The sequence below is a fragment of the Globicephala melas genome, chromosome 4, assembly GCF_963455315.2.
Source record: "Globicephala melas chromosome 4, mGloMel1.2, whole genome shotgun sequence".
Classification (NCBI taxonomy): Eukaryota; Metazoa; Chordata; class Mammalia; order Artiodactyla; family Delphinidae; genus Globicephala; species Globicephala melas.
The window spans coordinates 95,694,519-95,721,413 of record NC_083317.1 but is presented as its reverse complement, the minus strand read 5'-3'; the positions used below and the strand labels follow the sequence as shown (position 1 = coordinate 95,721,413).

At 43.1% G+C, this 26,895-nt stretch overlaps 1 protein-coding gene across 1 annotated transcript; it reads left to right on the top strand.

Moving 5' to 3' along the window:
- Nucleotides 1-7,942: 7,942 nt before the first annotated feature.
- Nucleotides 7,943-22,625, top strand: CLDN11 (claudin 11). The gene is made up of 3 exons (XM_030856967.2): nt 7,943-8,389; nt 11,943-12,107; nt 21,302-22,625. Exons 1-3 carry the CDS (start codon nt 8,164-8,166, stop codon nt 21,532-21,534), a joined length of 624 nt encoding a protein of 207 aa, XP_030712827.1. The 5' UTR covers nt 7,943-8,163; the 3' UTR covers nt 21,535-22,625.
- Nucleotides 22,626-26,895: the final 4,270 nt, after the last annotated feature.

Here is a 26,895-nt window from a genome sequence, read left to right as displayed (position 1 = left end):
TATTTTTTTAAATTTTATTGAAGTATAGTTGATTTACAGTGTTGTGTTAGTTTCTGCTGTACAGCAAAGTGACTCAGTTAATACACGTATATATTCTTTTTCATATTCTTTTCCATTATGGTTTATCACAGGATATTGAATATAGTTCCCTGTGCCATACAGTAGGACCTTGTTGTTAATTCATCCTATATATACTAGTTTGCATCTGCTAATCCCAAACTCCCAATCCGTTCCTCTCCTAATACCCTCCCCCTTGGCAACCACAAGTCTGTTCTCTATGTCTGAGAGTCTGTTTCTCTTTTGTAGACAGGTTCATTTGTGTTGTATTTTAGATTCCACGTATAAGTGATATCATCATCATAATTTTTTAGATAGACTTTTAGAAGCTGGATCAAAGAACATGCATATTTTATTCTATTTGATATATATTGCTGAATTACTTTTGAAACGGGATTTATCAGTTGTGTTATTGGTATTTGGTGATGTTCATTCTTTGTGTTAGTTATTTTTATTGAATCACTTTTAAATAGCATTAATGAGAGCCTGTGAGAGCCCCCCAGTGGCCAAGCTAATTTCTGCAAAAATATTATCAGTTGATTAAAAAGGAATTGTATCTAGTTGTTAAATCTTAATGGCAAAAAGAGGGGAGTGGCTAGAAATATCTTAGCTGTTTTAAAGGCCTTATCCTATAGTTAGAGAAGAGGTGCAATTTGCTTTCCTTTCAAATTCTTGTTCATCAGACTACGAAATGTTTTGAATTTCACTGCTGTGTAATATGAAGGTTAAGATTATGTTAATTTCAGGGTTTCCCTGGTAGTGCAGTGGTTAAGAATCCGCCTGCCAATGCAGGGGACACGGGTTTGAGCCCCAGTCTGGGAAGATCCCATATGTCGTGGAGCAACTACTTAGCGCCACAATTACTAAGCCTGTGATCTAGAGCCCATGAGCCACAACTACTGAACCTGAGTGCCACAACTACTGAAGCCCGCACCCCTAGAGCCTGTGCTCCACAACAAGAGAAGCCGCCACAATGAGAAGCTCGCGCACCTCAACGAAGAGTGGCCCCCCTCTCTGCAACTAGAGAAAAGTCCATGAGCAGCAATGAAGACCCAATGCAGCGAAAAATAAAATAAAAAATTTAAAAAAGATTATGTAATTTCAAACAGGTTTAATATCAACTGATTATTTTTTGGTGTTAAAGCTAATATTTATTGAGTACTTACTATGTGTTAGTGCTCCAAGCATTTTACATGTAGCAATGCATTTAATTCTCATGGCTATTATGAAATAATTACTATTTTAAATACCATTTTACTGGCAGGAAATAGAATATTAGTTTCTAACCAGAGTTACTTATCAGAAAGGTTAAATAACTTGCCCAAGGCCACACAGCTAGTAAGTGTTGGAGCCAAGATTCCAACCAGGGCCCTTAACCTCCCTGCTCTAATGTCTCCCTGGGACTTTGGTGTCCAAGAATGTTCCCATTCAGAATAATTTCATAAAATAGGATCTTTATTTATGTAAGAAACAAACAACAAAAACTATTAGTAAGATTGAGACATAAGCTTCTCTTCTAGCCATTTTTTTAATTGGAACAGTATAGCATTGATAACATAATCTATGACTTTATATTATATATTAAATGAGTAATGACACGATAGTTTTGATCACTTTATAGTTCATACATTTTCAGTAAAAGACAAAGTTTGACAAATTGCTCTGTACTTTGTTGCCTTAGATAGCTAAATGCAAACAACTGCTCTTTTTTTTTTTTCTTTTTTTCTTTTTTTCTTTTTTTCTTTTTTTTTTTGCGGTACGCGGGCCTCTCACTGTTGTGGCCTCTCCCATTGCGGAGCACAGGCTCCGGACACGCAGGCTCAGTGGCCATGGCTCACAGGCCCAGCCGCTCCGCAGCATGTGGGATCTTCCTGGACTGGGGCACGAACCCGTGTCCCCTGCATCGGCAGGCGAACTCTCAACCACTGCACCACCAGGGAAGTCCCCTGCTCTTAATTTCTAAGCAAATTTAATAGTGTGGCTTTCTAGTTAATTTTCTTATTTTCCCTTTCCATACTTCCATACTTTATTACTATTATATTTTAGTAAGTGTGATCCCCAGTTAGAGCTAAAACAAAGGACTTTTACTGCTCTTCAGGAAGTATGATCTCATTGGTTGAATTAGATGTGATTTCATCCAATGTATTCTGAAACTTCTGGTAGAGAAGCAGATAAATAGAATTGGCTGTTAGAAAGCAGAAGAGAGAAAACATTTTGGAAAGGACTCAAACCTTATACTCCAGGTACAAGCTTTTCATTATTTTGCTTTATCTCCAAGTGGACAAAGGGGAAATTTGGAATAAAATGGCTTCTGAAGGAACAGTATTTTAGTTGCACCACGAAGGCCAAGAAATGGGACCCTGAAAATGCAAATTTTTCCTTAGTTGAATTTGAAATTCTAGATGGAAGTAATTTGTGAAGGTGCTGCTCTTCTCTTGATGGAGAAAACTTGACTGAGGCCAGCATCTCTCGATAATCAGAGATTTTCCTGCTTGAGACCTGAGTAGCACACATCCCGTCCTCCTACTGGAGAGAGCTCCACTTTAGGCCTTCACTCTGCCTCTTGCCCGCTCCCTAGACCAGTTATAATCCCCATCTCCTGATTTCTTCTGCGCTGTCTTCAGATTCCCATCTGTCATGGACTGCATATTTGTGTCCTACCAAAATTCATATGTTGAAACCTAATCTCCAATGTGATGATGTTTGGAGTTGGGGTCTTTGGGAGGTGATTAAGTCATGAGGATGGAGCCTTCATTAATGGGATTAGTGCCCTTATAAAAAGAGACCCCAGAGAACTCCCTTGTGCCTTCCACCTTAAGAGGACACAGTGAGAAGACTGCTATCGGTGAACCAGGAGGAGGACTCTCACCTGACACGAATCTGCTAGTTGGTGTCCTGATCTTGGATTTATATAAGTTTCATGTGTATGACATCATATTTCTATTTCTGTATACCCTACAGCATGCTCCCCACCAAAAATTTAGTTTCTATCCATCACTATACAGTTGATTCCCTTTATCCATTTTGCCTTCCTTCTGCTTCTTCCTCTCTGATAATCACTACTCTATTCTCTACATGTTTGTTTTTGTTTGGTTTGTTCATTTATTTTGTTTGTTTGTTATATTCCACATATGAGGGAAATAATACAGTATTTGTCTCTCTGTCTGACGTATTTCACTTAGCATAATACCCTCAAGGTCCATTCATGTTGTCACAAATGGCAAGGTGTCATCTTCTTTAATGGCTGAGTAGTATTTCACTGTATATATGCCACATCTTTATCCATTCACCTGCTGATGGACACTTAGGTTGTTTCCATATCTTAGCTATTGTAAATGGCATTTCATTTTTTAAAGCTTATGTCTGACACATTATTTTACACTATGAATTGGTACGACAGTGTTTCTAAAAATGTGTGTGTATGTGGAATTTGCATTACCAAATAGCGAAATCCACCAGAGAAATTTCTCCTTTTAAAAAGGGGTCTTATTAAAAGTATTTTTAAATGAATAATCTCACTTAAGTAATTTCATATATGTCCTATGTTTTCATGTTTGGTTTCCTAAAGAGATACATTTTTAATATATGAGGAAAGCTTTCACAAATAAGTGTACATTCCACTTGGATCTAATGATCACACATTTGGAATTTGCGGTTAATCATGTTTCCCTACGAGTCATAGGCTCCTTTACACAGAAAATGTTTTTACCAGCTATGCAATGATAAAAGACAACCACTAGTAGGCGCCGCGAGCCCACTCCTTTGGCCCAAGCTTTGCTTTCAATGTGGGCTTTCGATGCTTGTCAACAAATACATTTGCCAGTACGATATGCATTTGTACTCTAACTGAATCACACTTAGTTTGATTAACTACTTTTAGGTATAAATGGCAGAAGAACAGTTAACCAGGCTGCTTCCTTTGTTCAGTACACATCTGGGGTTTAGGGCACTGACCATCTCTTTAATCCTCCCCTTTAAATATCTTCGAATAAGTTGAGGAAGTTATGCTCAGACCATAGGAAAGACTCTTACATTTTTCATAATGGATAGAATATTGGACTTAGGGTCAGAAGACCTGGAATCAGATTTCAGCTATACCTTACCAGTTCTGTTACATACTATAGAAATGTGAAGAGATGGCATGGCAAAATTTTCTGGGAGAAAATTAACTGGAAAACCTCCATCTGGGAGGTCTGGGGATCCATTGTTCTCACTTATCTGGGGTGACTGGACCCTGAGAGACTGCTTCTCACAATTGAAAGGGTACCTGGGACTGTGGTAGACCTGGAATGTCAGTTTATTAAGTTATGCTATGTAGGAAGGCAGATTCTAATGAAGAGGAGGGCTTGGGGAGTAGAGTCACAGCCAAAGAATGCAGATGATTTTAGGAAAAGTACCTTGGCCAAGGTAGCTTGAGGGACTTCCCCACTTTACAGAGAGCCTTGCCAAAGGGACCGCACCCTCGGATTCTGCGGCCACCATGCCATTTCCATCTCCTGTGGATAGTGGAGGATTCTCACGGCCTCTCTCTGCCTCTGGGTTCCCAGGTCTCTATTCTTCCATGGCTGCCCAACTTTCTTTTCAAGGGACACACTATTTATGGCTAATTCGTTCAAATAGGTTATATTTTGCTGGCCTCCCTTGAGTGGCCTTTTGTACATCTGTGCTGTGATCATTTAAACATTCATTTTAAGATTTTTTTCTCCCATTAATAGATAACAATAGCAATAACCTAATTATTTTAGTTTTAGTCTTTATCAAAGGCAACTCATATTTCCAATCGATCAATATTGCCTGTGAATAATACCAAAAGTAGCTAACATTTATGAGTGCCCATCAGTGCCGGGCACTGTGCTATGTACTTCGTAAAAGTTATCTCACTTAATCCTCGCAATAACTGTATCGGGGCATCTGCTAGTCTCACTTTATAGATGAAAAACCTGAGAGTTGCATAGGATAAGGGACAGCTCAAGTAATCAAGTTGGAATATGAACTCAGGAAGTTCCATTCCAAGATCTTAACTGCACAACTCCGTCTACCAGTTAGAGCCTGAGTTCTGAAATCTGCCTTTGCAGGTGCCTCTGTGTGTCTGAGAACTTTGGGTGATCTGGGCATTGTTGAATTATGATTGGTTAGATTTTTATTGTTAGAATGTCAAATGCTCATGGAGTCGCAAGAGTGCAGATTGCATAACTTCTTTTTTAGTGAATTGATGTTGCTTGGGTTTTATGTTTTACTTCTTACAAAAGCTCTTTTTTATGTTATAAGGAAATATCTGAAAACATCCAGGTCAGTAGACCCTGGTGATGAAATGCCCCAAACACGATGACTCACTCAAAAAAGGGACATATTCCTATAATATAGTATTTCCTACAAACAAAACTTGTATGAGTTCAAGGAGAACACATAAGAGTACAAAAGCAAGGGTTCTGAATTATATATAAATATATGTGTATGTATGTATATATATATAAAATCATATTATATATATCATATATAATAGCAGCCCAGGTTCCCTGAGGCCTTACCTTGTACCAGACATTGTTTAAAGCTCAGTATGTATATTAACTCACATAATCATCAAGAAGCCTATGAGTTAGGCACTATTTTAACCCTCATTTTACACATGAGAAAACTGAGGCCCAGAGAAGTGAGGTAACTTGAATCCACAGCTAGGAAATGGTGGAGACAGGATTCGAGGCCAGGCAGCCTGCATTCTTACCCACTGTGCTCTCCTGGGTGGTTATTGCAGCTTTTTAATTGACACTCTCTCATCTCTTACAGAGCCTTTTCTGTCTGTGCAGTTGATTCCTTTGGGGTCTCCTTGAGGCAAGTCTTCTCTAGAAGACATGGTGATTTGCCCAGCAGAGATATGGGAAAGCTTAGTACCTGTGACTTATGATCTATATCTTGGAGGGTTGAGTAGGAAGTTTTGTGCTTACTGAAATCCTTCTCATCTTTAAATCTCATGATTTTTGATAGAGGAATATAATAAACCAAAAGTATCAAAGGGAGTTAAAACTGTTTAATGTAAATATAGCCCAAGGACAACTTCTCTACATGATAGAAAAGTACATACAATAGGTCTTACTTGAATGCATGGAGAGAAGGTGGCTTGATGATGTTGATGACGGTGATGGTGATGATGATGAGGACAGCTTACACTTGCAGAGCACTCACTCTAGGCTAGGCAGTGTTCTCAGTGGAGTGCAGATACTAACTTATCTACAGTGAGCAGGAGCTGTCAGTCTAGCTTTTAATGTTAAAAATGAGACACGAGGGCTTCCCTGGTGGCGCAGTTGTTGAGAGTCTGCCTGCCGATGCAGGGGACACGGGTTCGTGCCCTGGTCCAGGAAGATCCCACATGCCACGGAGCGGCTGGGCCCGTGAGCCATGGCCGCTGAGCCTGCGTGTCTGGAGCCTGTGCTCCGCAACGGGAGAGGCCACAACAGTGAGACGCCTGCGTACTGCAAAAAAAAAAAAAAGAGAGAGAGAGCGACACGAGCCCTTTAGGAATTTTCAGAAAGTGACAATCAGGACAGGTTCCCAGGAATGGTTAGTGAGGTGGGATGCAGGCTACCCCTTCCTTGTTATGTGAACTTGGGCAACTTAGCCTCTCTCATGCTGTTTCTTCGTGAGGATTATGTGTAAACAATCATTTCTACCATAAAGGGCTGCTAAGAGAATTAAATGAGATAATTTATAAAATATAAACGCATGCACATGGTACATGACAGCTGCATAAATGTGAGTTGCTACTGTTGTTGTTATCATTACTCTGGCCATGGCCACCTCTGATGATTTTTGACCACTGGCAAAGGATCATTTTCTTTCTACCAGTAACTATGGTATGCTGAATGCTTCAAGTCTGTTTCTTAGGGCAATTCTCAGCTCATCAGTTACCATCCTGGGCTGAAAATGGAATATTACTCAGCCATAGAAAGAAACGAAATTGAGTTATTTGTAGTGAGGTAGATGGACCTAGAGTCTGTCATACAGAGTGAAGTAAGTCCGAAAGAGAAAAACAAATACCGTATGCTAACACATATATATGGAATCTAAAAAAAAAAAAGGTACTGATGAACCTAGTGGCAGGGCAGGAATAAAGACACAGACATAGAGAATGGACTTGGTGGGGGGAGGGGGAAGCTGGGGTGAAGTGAGAGTAGCATCGACACACACATACACACACACACACACACACACACACACACACACACACACATATATATATATATAGCTAGTGGGAAGCAGGCGCATAGCACAGGGAGATCAGCTCCGTGCTTTGGGAAACCTAGAGGGGTGGGATAGGGAGGGCGGAGGGAGGCTAAAGAGGGAGGGGATATGGGGATTTATGTATGCGTGTGGCTGATTCACTTTGTTGTACAACAGAAACTAACACAGTACTGTGAAGCAGTTATACTCCAATAAAGATGTATTAAAACACAAAAACAAAAAACAATCCTGGGCCAAGGAGGAACTGTACTGGGCGCTCTTGGGAGTACCACGGTTCTTGCTCTCAGCTGGGAAGGAATAGGGAGAAGCTGAGGAGGGATGGAGCGAGAGACCCAGAGATAGGATGAGAGAGGGAGGGGCAGCAAGAAGAGAAAGAATTCGCAGCAAAATAGAACTCGCGCCTGACGCAGGCCCTCTTGTCACTGTCCATTACTTGGACCTGGATCGAATTATTTTCTTTCGAAATTTTATTATTTCCAACACTAACCGTGCGACGCTCGCCGGCGGGGCGGCGGGATCACCCCTCCCTAACTCTGCTTCCCTCCACATCCCACTCCTGACCCCGCCCGGCGATTGGTCTGCTGGACCCGGGGCCGTCGCGGATTGGAGCTCGCCGGCCGGGTCTGCGGGGTTTAAAGAGGGGGGCGGGGGCGCGCTGCCCAGCCGCGCTGCTGTCCTCGCCGCGCGCCCGTCGTGCAGCTGGGCTCGCTGCGTCTCGTGGCTTCCCGCCTCCTCCAGCATCCCGCATCTCGCCGTCGCAGGCCAACGGCTCGCCAGCGCGGGAGAAGGAGGACCGGGTCAGGCGCCGTCGAGCCCGGGCGCGGGCACAGCTAGTGAGGGGAGAGGCGCAGGGACTCCAGGGCGGCCACGATGGTGGCCACATTCCTGCAGATAGTGGGTTTCGTCACGAGCTTCGTGGGTTGGATCGGCATCATCGTCACCACGTCCACCAATGACTGGGTGGTGACCTGCGGCTACACTATCCCCACCTGCCGCAAGCTGGACGAGCTGGGCTCCAAGGGGCTGTGGGCCGACTGCGTCCTGGCCACGGGGCTGTACCACTGCAAGCCCCTGGTGGACATCCTCATCCTGCCGGGTAAGGACCCTGCCTTGCAAGTGGCTGTCCTAAATAAACCCTTTCCTTCCGGGCAGACGGGGGAGGGGAGCATTAGGCAGCGTTCACAGAATCATCTGGGGGCTTGAAGACTTTGGGGCATCTTTTGACACCTTCAGTCCTACTTTGTTGAGGAGGAATTAGGTAGCCCTGAACTTAACCTCTCTCAGCCTCAGTTTTCTTATCTGGAATTTGGGATGACAGTGGTGGCCACTGGCCGAGTCACCCTGAGAAGGTAATGAACTGAGACATAGACACATAGTTGGAACTCCCTACATATTAATTACCGTAGCCTCACCTGCCGCGTGCTCCCACTGTGGGTGGATCAGAAGTACTTCATCCCCTGGCCTCCTCCTTCAGGCGCCCTGCTTTCCCTGTTAGAATCCACCCGCAGAGGCTGGAGGAGGAAAGAGAGAAACAAAAGCATTCCAGCTATCCGAACAGGCGCAGGCTGAGTTTCCCAGTCCTTGTGGGACGGCCGAGGTGACCTGGCCAAGTTAGGGCCCTCCTACCTGCGCCCAGTCGGTTCCCACAGGCCCCGGGGCCTGTCCCATTTCCCCTACCCCTTGCCCCCGCAGTGAAGGGCGTCGGTCCTCGGGCCTGCCGAGATTCCCCTCCCAGTCTCCGCACCCTGGGGTCAGAGAGGGAAGAACGGGCGCCCCTGGGAGGGCCCACTCACCTTGGGAAAAGGAGCAACTCCGCGGGTCGCCCCCTCCCCTACGGCTGTGCCTCAGAGTGGGGAGGGGAGGGAAGAGTTGCCTAGTTTCCACCTTCCCCGACGCCAGCCGGTGCCGAATCTTAACTTGCTGCCCCGTTGAAAAATTCTGGGCAAGTTTCAATTCAGATTTAAACCTCGAGCCAGTTGGATGATTGACAAGGTCTTCGGAGCCCCTTCAGGTTTTCTGCTCGGAATCTTGGCTTATCCCGGCCCAGGCCTAAGCACGACTGTCTCGCTAGCCTTTGAGGATGGTGCGCCTTTAAAGGCCTATCCCGGTTTCCTTAACAAGTGGAGTAACTGGGCGGTCGGCCGGAGTAACTGGCCCCCGAGGCCGCCAGTCTGGGAGACTTTGGCTTTGGCCTTCTCCTGGATGAGCTTTTCTCTCCCGAAGACTGTCCCTCTTTAAGCCTCACCTCAAGTGCTTCCTATTTCCAGGTCCTTGTAGTCGGAATCTATCCGCCCTTCCTCCTTGCCACCCTGGTATTTGACCCCTATCCCTGTCAATGCACGTTTTGACTTTTCTGTTCCTTGTTTGTGAGTCAAGTTCTCCTAGCACATTTTAAATTCCTCAGAGATATAGATAGCATCCTACCCTCTTTGCATCTTCCCCTGCACCTGGCACTGCCCCTGACACACAGCAGGTACGCACAGTGCGTGCCAGTCCTGCCCTCCATTTTGGACTTTCAGAATGACAGAGGTCTGGGGAACCCAGATGTGGACCCACCTTCAGTTAAAGCTGCCGTTGGTAGACCTGGATCAGACTCTGGGATGCAGTGCTTACAAACCGAGTGATTTGGGACAAGTTCCTAACCTCTATGAACCCCAGTCGTCGTCTTTTAAAAATTAAAATGAAACCAACCCCCTCTCTTTCAGAGTTGTTTTGGGGATTAAATGAGATGAGAAATGTAAGCCTCCTTAGATGGAGTAGAGGCTGCATAAATGGTAGCTATATTTTTTATTAAAAGCCAGGCATGGTATTTTTAAGAATCTGACTTGAAGCATAAAATTACTCTCTGCTTCCTTCCTCCTGAAATTAAGTTTGCTGAGCATTCAGTGACAAGTGGTTTATTTTTAGAGAACATAGGCCATCCTACAGATGGAGTACACTTTAGGGAGGACCTAATCCTTCCTGCGGTCCCCTCCCTCACACCGTAGGTGGGGACAGGGACAGATCTCAGTCTCCATCTTTAGATTCTCAAATGTGGCCTGGACACCTAGCATGTTCACAGACCGTGCCATGAATTTCAGAATCCGGGTGGCTAGCTGACTCTCCTTTATGTCAGCCCTGGTTCCCTGACCAGTCGCAGGGGCTTAGGGCTGAGGTCAGAGGTCTTGCCTGAGATCTCCTGTGGCGCCTATCTGGGGGTCTTCAAGTCAACAGATACTTGATTGAGTTATTACCCTTAATTCAGAAGAAACTGAGTTGGGCAATTGTTGGGAGCGTGCCCTTGTGGAGTCTGAATTTTGGCAAAACACAACTTGCTAAGAGGCAATCTTGCAGTCGGGTCTTGGTGCACGGGTAGGCTGGCCACATTTGGTGTGAGGGTCCTGCCACATGAGGCAGAAGCTGGGGCTTGTTTTTGGCTTTGTCATTAACTCTGCTTCCCCCAGGTCATTAGCTCTACTTTCCTCTGAGTCAAGAGGGAGAGTTACAACTCCCCCACCCCCTTTTTTGAAGGAGGGAGAGTGTTTTAGTGAGAAACGATACATTTAAGTGTGTCATATTCTCCCAGCATCTTGTCAGATTTATTTTACATAAATATTGCACATATTATAATCTGTTTCTTAATAAAGTAGTTACCTGGCATTTTATTTGACAGTATAAAGTTCAGGTAGCTTTGCTCCACTCTTATTATTCAACTCGTTAATTCCTTCATTCATAATTGTATGTTTACATCATCTGTTGTGGGCACTGTGTTAACTCCATGAAGACCAAGGCAGGTGTCTGTCTTCTAGGAATCCCTGGGGCTGGAGAGATGCCTTTATGGAAAATGGACCACTGTGGAAGCATGCCCAGGGCACAGTCGGGGAGGCAGGAGATGGAGCCTGACCATCTCTAGGGGACAGGATTCATGAGCAAGCAGTATCTGGGGAGATATCAAGAGAGGAAGCCTGAATCTTAGCTTAGTCTAGCTAGGGCCACATACTGTTTATATACAATGTGAATTAAAAGCACATGATTAAGGGACAAAATCACCTAGTACACCTGGAGATAAAAGTACTGCCTTGACACAGAGTAAAATTAGGAATACCAGTAATAATAGCTGACCCTTTTTGCAGTACTTAGCATGCGCTAGGCACTGTTCTGAGCACTTCATGAATTAACGAATTTAATCTTAGTTGAATTCCATTGGAGAGATGTAGGTACTATTATTATTTTTACTCTGTAGGTGAGGAAAGTGTCAAGACACTTGCCCAAGGTCACACAGGTAGAACATATCAACAGCAGGCTGGGATCAACACAGACCATCACAGAAGAATTCTTCAAAGATTTGAATTTTAATCTGAATTTTTCACAAGGTGATGTAACAGTGTAATCGTACTCTTGGCCTCTTCATCTCGGAAGCTTGGATGAGTGGTCTAAACCAGGGATCCCCATTCAGTCTCTCCAGCCCCCAACCTTCCTTTTTTTTTGTCACTGAGTCACGTTAAAAATTGAACATGCAAAGTGATCTTGGACAACATTTAACATATTATAAGTCCTGGAGTGGGACAAGAGGGAGGAAGAGGTAGATGGTGCTGGATTCCCGTGAGGCAGGATTGAGGATCCACGGGGACCCATGGCCTAACCCACCCTGTCTGCACTCTTGTTCCCAGGCTACGTGCAGGCTTGCCGAGCCCTGATGATCGCTGCCTCAGTCCTGGGTCTGCCGGCCATTCTCCTGCTGCTGACCGTTCTCCCCTGCATCCGAACGGGCCATGAGCCTGGCGTGGCCAAGTACAGGCGGGCCCAGCTGGCTGGCGTCATGCTCATTCTTGTGGGTAAGACAGCTTTCTGTAGAGCACCCCAACTCCCAGCGAACCTGAAGAATCTCGGGTCTTGCTGCTGCTTCATCGAGTTCAAGAGACGTGTGCAAGGAAGGCATGTGTATCCACTGGGGGAAAAGCCCCCCACAATGTGTATCCCTTTATGTTTCTTGGGCGGTTGATGCAGAGGGATAAGTAATGTCTGTGGGAATCACTGAACATAAAAGTAAGTTAAGGGACTTCCCTGGCTGTCCAGTGGTTAGGGCTCTGCACGTCCACTGCAGGGGGTGCAGGTTCGATCCCTGGTCCGGGAACTGAGATCCCACAGGCCATTCGGCGCTGCCAAGGGAAAAAAAAGTTAAAGAAAACAAACAAAAAGGATTTTGAGGGTGTGCCTAAGAGAGAGAACAGAAGGCAGAAGAGTTACAGGGCAGCTCTCCACTCAGGCCTCATGATAAAAATCCGTTTTTGGAAACACCTGTGTCCAGGTCCCACTGCAGGTCCATTGAGTCAGAGTTTCTGGGCATTAGACCAGGCAAAGATATTTTTTGAAAGCTTCCCAGGTGACTCTTGAGTGCAACCAGGATTGAGAACTTCAGTTAACATATAAAGAAAGACCAGAGAAAGAGGAGGGCAAGATAAAAGTAAGATGCTGAGGGTGGTAGATCACCAGGTGATGATTCCATCTTTTATTCAGTAAGCATTCACTGAGCACCCGCTGAGTGCTGGGCAGTGTGGTAGGCACTGGGGATATTGGAGAAAAGAAGGTAGTCTGTGCTTTGAGTGTACTTGGACATCTTGATGTACTTGGTATACTTGCTCATCTAAAAAAGGTACACAGGCTGTGCATACACATAGGAAGGCACCTGATCAGATTGGAGGAGTTTTCCAGAGCAGAGGACCCTGGCGATGAATTTTGAGAGCTGGATAGAAGGTGATCAGGTCATGGATTGGAGAGAGGGGCAGCTCAGGCCAAGGACATGCCATGTGCTTGTTCGGTGTTCCTGATTACACCTGCACACGGGGATCTTGATTTAACAGCCTAGGGAGGGTCCTTCTAGCTCTACTCTCTGACATGCATTTTAAGAACAGCAGCTCTTATTGCCAAGTGTCCCGAGACATTGTGAGGAGACATTGGTTTGCATATGAGTTAGATATAAATCATGTTCTCCTGGGACAGGACATTCCCATCCCCAAACTGGTATCAGACCATGTGTTTGAGGGGGAAAGGTAAGGAGCCAGGGTTCTGTGTGGATCAGTGCCACTTAGTGATGGTCACCCACAGTGACACTGGTGAGGTGAGGAGACATGAGGCATAGGGGTGAGGTTTCCCTTGATTGCAAAGGGTTGGAGGTTTTTAGAGCCTTGTGAAGCCATGGAGAATTCAGAGGAGGGGCTTGCGTGTGCGTGTGCATGTGCGTGTGCATGTGCGTGTGTGTGCATGTGTGTGTGTGCATGTGTGTGTGTGTGTGTGTGTGTGTGTGTGTTAATAGGAGTGAAAAGACCAGAAAACCTCTGTAATGTCCAGAGAAGAATTTGGGCGTGGACATTTTGGTTCCCGCCACAAAGAATTCGTGTGGGAGTGCCACACGGAACACAAAATCAGCATCATGTGCTTCAGTCAACTCACAGGGTCCTTCCTTGTAGTGCTTTTCGATGGCCAGATCTTTGCATCTGAACTCCCTTTCCAGTAGGTTGACAAAAGCTCTACAATTAAACTGGTTTGCAGAATCCAGGTGAAACCCTTCTCATCCTAGATATTTGCGGTTGTTTGTAACTTTCCTCACATTCTTACAGAAGCCCCAGAAGGCTTTCTCTTTAGCTCTGAGGATCCCAGAACCAAAGGATGGGTCCGTTGTGTTGAGCATTCATCTTTAGAAATCCTAGCCTTCCATATGAGAGTCACAGAATATCCACAAGTAAGAGAATACATGAGAAAACCCCAAACCCAAATCCTGTAGAAAATAAAGATATAAAAGCAAAGTCACAGAGACAAATTGGTATTTAAAAAACCCCTGAAAACAACTTAATTGTCCAGTTGAATATAATGATTATTAAAAAAATAACAACCCGTCGTTTGAAACTTCCTAGACGAATTAAATACTGTTTTTCTTCATCTTTTTCAAGTGGGTTGGTGGATGCAGACAGAATCATAGAGAGGAGAGTGAGAGGGGTGGGCAGGTATGGGTGTGAGCTCCTCAGTCTTTGTTTGCTGCCCAGAGGGAGACGATGGACGGGGCATTGAGTGATCTGACACCCCTTCCCCCAGGGAGGCTGCCCCTTGCCCTCTTGTAGCCTTGCATCTCCAGTGGTACTTGCGTCCTCTTTGATGGCTCCTGTCCGGATTTGTTTCTCAGTGGGTCGCGGCTTGCCTTTGGGTTGGATGTTGTTTAGACTGGAACAAGCTCCCTTGCTTGCTAGATCTGGAAATGTAAAGCTCATTGTCTCAAGTGTGGCACCTGCTGGCCTCCCCTAGGTCTTCTCGGCAGGGAGCCCGTGTGCCTTGTTTCCCCTGCTGGGCAGTGGGTGGGAGGAGCAAGAGAGAGTGAAGCCTCCCTTTGTGTGGCTCAGGATGGGCTTCTGTCCTAGGGGTCACCAGAGGTGCTCCAGTTGAGGTGTGGTCCCCTTCCAACGGGGGCCAGGCACACTGGGGTGTGGGAGCCTGGGAACCGGAAACAGTGTCAAAGCTAATCTTGGGATGAAAACTGTAAGCACTTTTAATGAAAATCAGTTCTTCCTGACTCTGAAAACCTTTATTTTTCAGAAAGCTTAAAATAAATTATGTCTGTGGTACAACAGCTTATCTTCTCAGGAGTCTGAGTTCAGTGTTGTGAGGATTTGGTTCCTGCTGTGGGGGAAGGAATGGGAGCCCGAAACTGCCGACTTCTTAAGCTAGATGAGTAGTTCAAGGCGCAGTGGGCGCCTCAGATCCAGGATGGAGCGGAGGCAAATTTAATTCTAACCTATGGCTTTTCAAGAACCCCCGCTGAGGCAGGAGGTATCTATGCCCTGAGATGCTTCATCCTATCATGTGGAGTCAGACCAACTGTACTAAATCTTGGACCTACCGCTTTCTAGCTGTGTGAATGGGGCCAGTTACTTAATGTCTCTGAGGCTTTATATAAAATGGGGACAATACTGCCTACTTCTGAGGTTGGTAAGAATAGTGAAATGATGTATGCAAGTTATTTAACGTGCACGGTGTCTGGCGCCCAGTAGGTGCTCAACAACTGGTTGCTACCTTATAGATGTTGTTGTTTAGAGGAAATAGAGAGCTAACCTAGAAGGTAACTGGGTATTCCTTCCATCACATCTAATTTCTGCAGGGTCATCTCCACACGTGAAACTGGTAAGGAGAGATGACGAGCTGTTCCTGGAAACACCAGGTCACATCCTGGTCTAATGGAAATATTTTCTTTGCTTACTTTGTAAAAACCAGAGTGTAGGGATCAATAGTTTGAGTTTTGGACTTATTCCATTATGAAACGTCATGATAAGCTACCCAACTGAAAATGCTCAAACTTAGTTCTGATTCAGTCTACTTCTCATCTCACTGTAAGTTACAAAGTCCTTGATTTGGGTGTTTCTTGGGGAGATGGGGTAGGGAATGGAAGGAAAGGAAATGTATTTTCCTTCCTAAGTGGAATCCTTCGTCTTCTCTCCTCCTTTTAAAAAGTATGGCCTCAGGAATCCAATATTTGTATTGGAAAAAAGGTTTCAAAAGTATGGCCTCAGGAATCCAATATTTGTATTGGAAAAAAGTTTGCAACTTGGAACTTATAGGCTAATAATGAAAGTGCCGTAAAATAAAGGGTATATGCAAATGTGGGAAAAATTGAGCTTGTCACACACAGAGAATCGGATGTCCTAGGGGGATTGGGAATCCTTGGGTGTGAAATAAACAGTGATGCCCTTAATCCCGGAGTACTGAGATAATAGAAAAAGTCTTCTTTCAAACTCATTAACTTTACACAAAGTTCCTAATCTAAATCAAATTTCATGTGGGTAGAAGAGAGGATGTAGCATCTTAGTATGGTTGTGGCTTAAAATGACCTTATTAGTAAAATTGGAGGAATTAACTGCTTTATGGGGTCTTTCCTGTCTCTAACTTCAGTGTTTTTTAAAAACTTAACAAATAACCACGAAGCTGGCTTTTTAAAAAGGTTGTAGGAAAAAAGAGATAACGATGTGTGGAATAGAAATAAAGGGGAAAAAGGGCTGAAAGCAGGCCAGGAAAATAATGTACTCAGATATTCCATTGACTTGATGATTGTTGTAAACATTAGATCTTCATAAAAGTCATTGCATAGAGGCCTGTGTCCTCTGGCGGCTGTTTTCTTAAGTCAAACTTTAGACGGTGACAAATGGAAAAAGGAAAGACGAAACATTTTGTGGTTTCAGATTATAAGGAAACAACAAATACGTATGACTCCAACCAACAGCTGGTTAGAAATCTGATTACTTGCTGTCTTGAGTTAACCGGCTTCTTTGTGAAAAGCTAAAGTGAATTGCTAGTTAGATCATATGAGATAATAGCATCAATTGCGGAAGATGGCGTTCGGTGCACTGTAAAATGTTAAATGGAAGGGGATTTTAAAAAAAGGTGTTGTGGAAAATTTGAAGCATACGCAAAAGTAGAGGCTAGTGTAATGAACCCAAACTCATTCCCAATAATGATCAACTCACCTTCAATCTGCTTCGTCTCTGTACGTCTACTTTTCTCCCAGTCCCCAGATTTTTTTGAAGCAAATCTCAAGATATCAGATCAAGGGAGATTTTTTCCAGTATTACTAATGTAAGTCAGAGTAATTTATTTTAATGAAAATATTGCTTTGTGCTGGAAACGATGCCTTTAAAAGTTGTTTCAATGCTTAGTACTGAAAGTGACGAAGCCTGAAAACAGAGGTGCTCATTGGAGGAAGGAAGAAATGTCAGGGTCTGCTGCTCTTCTGTCTTTCTGGGCTTCTTTGTCTGTCTGTCCTTCTCTCTCTGTCTCTAAGTTGTTACCTCCAAAGCCAAACACACCTGTACCAATTTTATTTAACTTCATCACATTTATTTAACTCCATGTATTACCCTGTGTCATCTAATCCCTAAAGAGATGAAAAGCTACACTTACATTTCATGTTTGCTCTTAAACTGCCTTCCCAAGTGTTTTCTGTGTTTGGCTACATCAAAATCATTGCTAACTTTTAATAAGGGTATTTCCTATCAACTAAAGAACTGATTGTATTAAATTATTTGAAATTTATCCAAAAGGGCAAACAATTTTATTCTATGAGGAGCAAGGATTTCTGCTTGTGAGAGGACCAAGTCCAGATGAATCTATATCTACACAGTGAAGCTTTCTTCTCCCCTTCTCCTTCTTTTCTTTTTTCAGATGAAGATATCCCTAATTTTCACTTTCTAGTCCCCCACAAGTGGCAGAATTTTTTCCCTTTTGTGCAGTTAATTATTGCATCTTCTGAAGTTAGAAGAGGAGGAACAAATTGAAAAATCTAAGTGTTAAAATTCCCCGTCCTGGGCTTCCCTGGTGGTGCAGTGGTTGAGAGTCCTCCTGCCGATGCAGGGGACGCGGGCTCGTGCCTGGTCCGGGAGGATCCCACATGCCACGGAGCTGCTGGGCCCGTGAGCCATGGCCGCTGAGCCTGCGCGTCCGGCGCCTGTGCTCCGCAGCGGGAGAGGCCACGGCAGGGAGAGGCCCGCGTACCGCAAATTAAAAAAAAGAAAAAAAAAAAATTCCCCCTGTCCTATTTTTAGAGACTTAATTTAAAAATAAATTCTGATGACATAAAAAGAAATGAAAATTCCCTTTACCTTCCTTCAATGTTCTTTACCTTATGGGTAACTGTGACTTTTTAAGAAAAACATTTTCTTTATTTTCCCCAAATATGGAGAGAATCATTACAAACTCTTTGTATGTGTGTGTGTGTCTGCAAATAGCAATAATTCTAGCAGGCCTCCTATGTCTTTAAGAAAGCCAAAAATTACTGCCAGTTCTATTAATGTGTCACATCTTTCAGCTGAGTATGATATGACTTGCATTTTTAACTTTACTGATTAAAACTAGTAAATCAGTAAATCTCCTTTCCCTTCAAACCATGCTGAAATTGAGTAAACTCCTTTTTTAGTTTTTAAACATTCTTCGTTGTGAGTTCAGTTGAAGGTCACAGTGAACCTCTCATTCCCTTTATGTTGTGTGGCAGTCTGTCATCTTCTAGTGGTTTTTGATGTGGTCCATCTTTGAGAGCCACAGGAATTCCACCCAGGGTTCAATTATCTACTAGGAAATAAAGAGCCTGCTGGTGCTCATTTGCTTTGTTTTGCATGGACTGTAAAAGAAGGACATCTTTAATGAGGTAAATCATGAGCTTGTAGCTTTGAGTGTGTTAAAGTCACATTCAAGTTTTATAATTTTGGAAGTCAGTTTTGGTGTGGATGAGGTGGAGAATAGACTGGAAATGAATCTACCTCTCATCTCTCCATCTGTCTGTCCATCCATCCACTCATTCACTCACCCAGTCCTATAAGTTCATTATTTAAATGTTCAGACATTTTAATGATTTTTTCCTTTTTCTGGTGAATTATATAGGAATGAAATCTAACAAAATCTCTAAAACATTCAAAATCAAGAGTGATAATTACTTTTGAATAGCGAGCCTGATTCTTTCCCTACGTGAAGATAACCTTTGCCTAGGAAAAGGGAAAGAATTCAGTGAAATTAGAGGCAAACTTTAAATCTTATTCTATAAAATCTAAATCAACCTGCAAGTTAAGTGAGGTTTAAGTGAAATGTGGAGAATGCTTTTGTTTGTGTGTGTGTGTGTGTGTGTGGTATATATAAATACAAAGTAATTGAAAAACATAAAACTTAATTTGAACCATAACCTGTTTTGAATCCAGTTAATAGTTTATAGGAAAGATCAATTGGATTGAACCAAATCAACTGGGAATCAAATCTTTTTTTTTTCCCTATGGAATTCGGCTTTTCCCTCCCCACCTTTCCCTCTAATCAAGCTTGGGTGTTTGGAAGCCCTTGCTAGGTTGCTGTTTTTGCCCGTATCAGAACGTATGCCCCTTTTGGGCATCTAGGGGTGTGTAGCTGGATTGTATCTTGACATGAAGAATCTAGAGCAATTCTTTCTGGCTCAAACACTCTAGAAAAAGGTTGTGCCCCTTTCATGATAGAGAAAAGGCTTTTCTCTGTGCCTCACTGAGAGTATAACTATGACAATAGCCAAGCAGTTCTCCAAGAGTGCCAGATTTGGAATCTGTGGCCAGAGGAAGAGAAAGAAAAAAATTGTATCTTAAGTATTCAAAGCCCTGCATTGGAAAGGGAAGGTTCCATCAACCAGATCAACTGGTGTTCTTGAGAATACTCTATTCACAGAAGGAAAATACATCTTCTTATGGTATCGCATATAAAACTATTACAGAAGCTGGCATGATGGTGCTTTACTCTTTAAGTGAAGCTATTAACATATGGACAGATTTTAGCTTCTTAGATAATCTATCAATATATAAACTGCTTAAATATATGAATAGTTCACAGTTAACGGAATGAATTTAGGCTGTTAGAAAGCCAGTTGGAGCAATTCAAAGCCCCCAAGTTCACTTTCTTACTTCTGACTTCCACTTGGGATCTATACTTTTTTAGGACAGGAATCACATCTATTTATATATATATATATATACACACCTTGTGGGGATGGGCTTACAGTGTTGTCAACAAAACCCTATGTTACAACCTACACAAGTGCAATGAGATAGTCTAAAAGGTCTTTCAAAATGCGTAAGACTTAAATCTTTTCTTCAGTTTAGAACTAATGTACAGGGCTGTTAGATTTGAGTGCTATGTTAAAGAAAAATTACATTGTTTTCTCTGTGGGCATAGAAGTAAGTTAGAAAATTACTCTGTATAAGCAGAAAAAAGCTTGCTGAGTTGAAAGTGACAAGGGTACCCCTTGTAGCAAACAGTGCAATGCCCTGCCGTGAACGTATCAAAGGCTTTATGACTAACAATTAGAAACATTATTATTATTGTTACTTTTTGGTCTGTCAACTTTCATGTGCCATCCCAACCTACATCTTTAACTAAAATTTCTGTCCTGCTGTAGTTGTGAGAGATCAGATGATACCAAAAGAAGAATGGAGTTACTTTGCCTAGAGCGTTGGGTAGTACATTAGCCACTAGCTACATGTGTTCATTTAAACTAATTAAAATTCAAAATTTGGTTTTCAGTCTCACTACCCTCATAAGAAATGTTCAATAGCCCATGTAGCTTGTAGCTACCCTATTTGACTTGCTAGTGTAGAGGTTTAAAATGTTTCTTCAAGTCTTTATAGGCTCCCGCCTGCCCTGTTTTGTTACTTTGCTTGGGAGGAGGGGAAGCACTAAATGATGTAGAGGCTATTTCTTATGGTGATGACATTTGTTGTGATGGGTCACAACCCTTGAATGGGTAACTTCTTTTACTCTGAGAACTGTTCATGTGTGTATGGAGATTTTGTGACTGTGAAACAGCACAATACAAACTCAGACTCTTAGCCGATACTCCACTGAGGTCTGGCAGTATTCACCACAGCAAGAGAATTTTCATAGCTTCTTCCGGTCTTTGTACTATGAATTGACCAAACTGAAAGAATAGAGTGGAAATTGGAGTGGGCACTGTCTTGTTTCTCATTTTTGAATAGCTCAGGTCATCCAGTCATTCACTGAGCACATACTCTGTGCTTTGTACTGAGCTAAACTCTGACTTTACAAACATAAGACATGGGCCCTACCTTCAAGGAACTCAGAACTTGGAATGGGAAGTAGACATGTAAAGAGATAATTATAATGCAATTAGGTAAGTGTAAGAGTAGAATTATAATTATAGGTATATAAAGTCAAGATATATAAATAAATACAAATACATATTTTTTGGACTTAAATGATTTATTTCTAGGTTTTTACATCAGAGTTCTTTTGTCTCCACCACCTGTTGAAAAAATTAGGACCTAGCAGTTTGGTACAAGCTTTTGATCAGCTTATTCCATAGATTCAAACCTTTAAGTTCTGATTGCCCCTGCGGGAGCAGAGCTGAGTGTATTGAGTTTTTGGAGTTGGTTGGAAGCCAGGGGGGTGTGTATGTGGAGTGAAGGGGAGCCTGCCCGCTGCTGGTGTGTGATGGGGATGCCCAGTCACAGCCCTCTCCATGTCTCCCCAGCTCTCTGTGCCATGGTCGCCACCATCTGGTTTCCTGTGTGCGCCCACCGTGAGACCACCATCGTGAGCTTTGGCTACTCCCTGTACGCGGGCTGGATCGGTGCTGTGCTGTGCCTTGTGGGTGGCTGTGTCATCATCTGCTGCGCCGGAGATGCCCAGTCGTTTGGTGAAAACCGTTTCTACTACTCTTCGGGCTCCAGTTCCCCCACTCATGCCAAGAGCGCCCATGTATAAGAGAGCTACCAGCCTGCCCATGGAGGTGCTATAGATGCTGGGCCCATGGCCCTAGGTTTGCTTGCCACAGTGAGGGGGTGGGAAGCCCACTCCTCTGCCAGGCTCCAAAGCCAACGGTCTAGAAAAGCATCCTGTCTGGCATTTTGTAGTCTTAACACCTCCTCTCCTTTTGTTGCCTTAAGAGAAATCTTTAGCTCAGATGCCACACATTTTTTCCATGGTTTTGCCCACTATTAGCTCTTTTCTGGGCATTCCTTTGTCATATATATATATATATATATATATATATATATATATATATATATATATAGACACACACACACACACACATATATATGGGAAAAAAATTTCCCCCTCTCTTTAACTTTTAAATATCTTGCAAACATTGCTGAGTTGGGTGTGGGGAGAGAAATAAAAGACACTTTCAAACTGTTACAGATGACAATGGGAGCCTCATAAACATGCCTCTCTGTTCCCTCCCTCCTCTCTCAGCTCCAAGGTCACTTAGTTATAACCAATAGAAAAAGATAGAATTGGGAACATGGGGTGGGGAAGGGAGGGGAATTGTGGCACTTTCCCTCCATGGGAAAGTTTCCCTTTTGTAAGTTGAGGGCAAGGGGTGGAGATATTTTTTAGTTTGTGATTTTACATTTATCTGTACATACTTTTTCAAGATTGCTCATTTTTATAACCATGGTTTTCCTGAAATTCTCAATTCATCAGTATGAAGGAAATGAACCAGGTAGACTTTAATGATACCATAAATAACAGTACAAGTGAGTATAACTCGAACTGACATTCCACAAAACGTTTTTGATTTCCAGGTTTGTATGATGTAGTTTTGAATCCTACACCTGCATGTGCTTCCATTTAACACATTTTAGAAGCTTTTCCCCATTTCTCTCTATTTTCATTCTGTTAGCTGCCTTGAAGCAATATTGTTTAACATAAATTGTACTGTTGAATTTGGCTTTATGGGTGCAAATACTGATGGTGTATCAGTATCTGGACCCCAAACTCTCCAAACATTGATGGTGCATTTTATTCTTTAAATGAAATCTGTGCAATAAAATAACGGACTGTCTGCAAAACTGGCCTTTAATATTCTGTTGTATCCAGAGGTATTCATCCATCAATTGAAAAATTTTTCATTAATCTCTGCTAGTAGTTTATAGGGAACCTGGTCAGGGATTCAAGAACCAGTCATTCTGCACTGCCATGAATAATTGAAAAGTTATATTTTATTCACTGTATCGTGGTGGTAATGTGTGGTAGTAAAAATGTAACCTAGATGATCTCTAGGTCTCTTAAGTGGGGATGTTATGGCTTCTTTAAGTCATATATAAATAGGCAGCCATCAGATATCAAGTGCCAAGTATCACACAGTTAAACTCCTTTATCTACGTTGAGTGCTTAGTAAAGGAATTGGCTAGGTATAAAGGGAACTATAAAACAATCCCATTTTATTGGATCTCTAGGTCATAATATCTAAATGTATTTCATTCAAACATATGAATGTATATATTTGGTAATTTTGAACAAAGACAAATACATTGAATTGATTTATGTGTATTTTCTATACCAGAAACTCTGTCAAGTTACAAGTCTGCTCTAAAAAAACAGATTACAGTCTATTTTGGCCGTATTTTTCCAAAAGTATTAATTTCATTAGCTGATAGTATAATGATTGGCAAACATTTCCTCTTTGGAAATATCCACTTGGGCTATTCATTTTTGTAGAGATCTGTGTACATCAGATTATAACCTGGTGGAAACTATTTCTAAATTACCTATGGAGAAAAGATTATCTTCTTGTTGACCAAAATATTTGCTTAGTTATGACACAGTCTTTTTTGTTTTTGTGGTACGCGGGCCTCTCACTGTTGTGGCCTCTCCCGTTGCGGAGCACAGGCTCCGGATGAGCAGGCTCAGTGGCCATGGCTCACGGGCCCAGACGCTCTGCGGCATGTGGGATCTTCCCAGACCGGGGCACGAACCCGTGTCCCCTGCATCGGCAGACGGACTCTCAACCACTGCGCCACCAGGGAAGCCCTATGATACAGTCTCGTAAGGACACAAGTGGTGTGATTGTATTGGAGGATGCTCCCTACCTCATGAAAACTTGCCAGGGAGTAATGATTGGGAACATGGATAAAGCAGGATGCTCTCAGGGGGCGTGGACAAGGAAGGCCCTTGTCCCCCTCGTCACAACCACCGGCTTGAATCAGAAGTGTCCTCTTATGGATGCATGCGCTCACTGACCCACACCCCTCCCTGAGACTGCTGCTTGCTTTCTCTCGTGAGGGGGTATGCTTTAGGAGCCCCCCTTTTCCCTACAGCAGGAGAAGAGATACCCCAGTCTCTCCAAGGTGATCGTTGCCCGCCTAGTTAGGGAATCCCATATTGTAGGTCATAACTCCGGTGCTGGGTTTTATTATCAGTGTGAGGGAGGGAGGGGGGGGTATAGCTGTTCCTCCAGAACAACACTGTCCAGTAGAAATGTAATATGGGCCACGTGTGTAATTTAAAATTTTCTAGGGGCCACATTAAAAAGCTAAAAGTAAACAAGCAAAATTAATTTTAATATATTCTATTTTAATCCAATGCCTCAAAAATATTATCATTTCATTATGTAATCCATTATTATTATTATTATCTGTGGCTGTGCCACACGGCTGGTGGGATCTTAGTTCCCCGACAAGGGATTGAACCCGGGCCCTTGGCAGTGTGAGAGCCGGAGTCCTAACTACTGGACCACCAGGGGATTCCCTGTAACCAATTATTAATGGGATATCTCATGCTCTTCTTTTTGTATTAAGTCTTGGATTCCAGTGTGGCTTTTATACTTACAGCACCTCTCCATTTGTCCCGGCCATACTGCAAGTGCTAATTATGGCTAATGGCTATTGGATTGGACAGCACAGCTAGAGAACAGCAGTTCTCTCTTAACAACAAAAGGGGATTCAGTCTTGATGATTTTAGCTGCCTTCATTAGAGCTCTGTTAAAACCTGGCACATATAGTAATTGTCACTCAGGGGAAGACAGTGACCCCTGTTCACAGGTAAAAAGGCAGACCCAAAGAGCTCTACCTGAATAACAGGGAAAAGGGAAGTCCTGCTCCTGAGACCTGTTTGTGCCAGGAACTTCACACACTCAATCCTTCCCTGTTGTATAGATGAGGAAAAGAACATGTAGAGAGTTTAGGTTATTTGTCAAGGTCAGATCGCCCCTGTAGAGCACTAAAATTGGATTCAAGTCTAGCTCTAAAGCCCTTGTTCTCCAAGATAAGGATCACTACAGGAGGTCAGGTAAATTGCACTCACCTTGGACACTGACTCAATAGATATGGGTTGTTTCCCAAGAAGCTGCATTTTTATTGTACATCCCCAGTGATTCTGAAGAGGTGGTTCCCACGCCACACTTTGTTAAACAGTGAAGGGAAGGACCTGTTCCTCATGCCTTTTTGTAGTGCAGCTAATCCCATCCTTCATCCCTCTTAGATGGTCCTCGGAGGCAAGATTACTCTAACAGTTATATGCAGCTTCCCTCCAACTCTTTGGCCTGTTCTGAAGGGACCACATGCAGGGGACCTTTGGTTTGAAATGAACCAGTTCTGCTCAAGCTTTCCAAGAATTTGATAGAAACCACATTAGAGAAAGAATGTTTCAAGGAAATCTCTGAATCTACAGATGCTAGTTACAATGACAGAAAAAAAAAGAAAAGAGAGAGAGAGAGAGAAGATTGTCTACTTTAAGAATACAAGTTACATATTTGTGCTGAACTGGTGGTTAGGGATAACAATAGAACAAGGTTTGGTTGTATCTTGCCCTGTAGTTTTGTTTTTGTTTAATTTCAAATCTGCGTTTCAGTGTTTCTCTATACAATGTACACAATGTGAACTGCAACATCTTAAATGTTTGGCAGGACATTCATGCTCATGACATCACATGCTGGGAGGACAGGGAGGCCACTGTAGGGCTGGCTTTGGGCAAAGGCAGCATCAGTGCTGCCATTGAGATGTCCCCACAAAAGAGTGTGTGACAGCCAGATGTGCAGCTTAAAGGAGACTAAACCAGAATTGTGGGTGGAACATTGGCACATGCTGCTTATGGCTTGAATAGCAGCTCTTGAGGAATCTATATTTCTTTACCTCACGCAGAATCTCAGAGCTCAGGCTTTGTGGCCCTGGGGCTGGGGGAGGGTGTGGAGATGGAGGGACTTGTCACTGCTCCATGCCACATTGTTGAAATGAAAAACATGGAAACCGTAAGCCATTTCTAGAGGATTGTAGAAGGGAAGAATTGCTTCTGCTTTATAGCAAAATTACCTTCCAAATGGCAAAGAGCACCTAGTTGTCACAGTCTGGGGCTTTCTGTAATTAAAACGGTATGTCAAGTTACGTTCAACTTTGCTTTTCAAACTGTGGTGTTCACACCTATCACCTTGGGGTCTGGTTAAAATGCAGCTTCTGATTCATCAGGTCTGGGGTGGGGCCTGGGACTCTGCATCTCTAACCAGCTCTCAGGGGATGCTGATGCTTTTGGTCTAGACTCATACCTGGAGTCGTATACACTCATTAAAGAAAATTTGAACACTAGAAAAAGGCAAGTCACAAGCTCTTAGAACTTCAGTCATCCTAAAACGGATTTTAAGAGCATCTGTTAAAAGTATTTATTGATTCATTAATTGATTCATTTGTTAATTAATTAAGCAAACATTTGATGAGTACTTGTTATGTGCCAGCCATGCATTAGCCACCAGATATGAAAAAGAATCTCAAAGTCAATCCCAGCCCTCAGTTAACTCACAACCTAGTGGTGTAGTCAGGAACGTCATGATGCCAATGGCTTCTTATCATTGCCATCTTTGATCTACTTTGGAAATTTACACCCTGACTGAGAGGAGAAAATAAAATACCAGCAGAAGCACATTAGTGCACAGATTAAAGATAAGAGTTTACAGAATATTTGATATATAAAGGCATATTGACTAGATCTTCTCCCAACTTTGCACCTTTTTTATGGGTGTTGAAAGTCAGCCAATCCCCAAACTCTGTTGATTTAATTACGCACAGAAGACTGAGGAATGGGCAGAGAAGGCCTTCTCCAGGTTTCTGCGCCGTGTCCTGCTGAGACCTTCCACAGAGGAGCATGCTGATTTTTAGGGGTGGAATTTAGTTGAAGGTGTCAATCTTTTCTTGTTTGAATGATATAAGAACTTCCTCTCCAGGTGCCAGAGCTCAGCTTTTATTACGATAGGTGCAACAAGAACAGTGAAGTCAGCTGCCACTGACTTGTCGTAGAAGGCTCGGCCAGGTACAGTGAGCAAAGTGGAAACTTGAAGCAGTGACCCCATGCTGG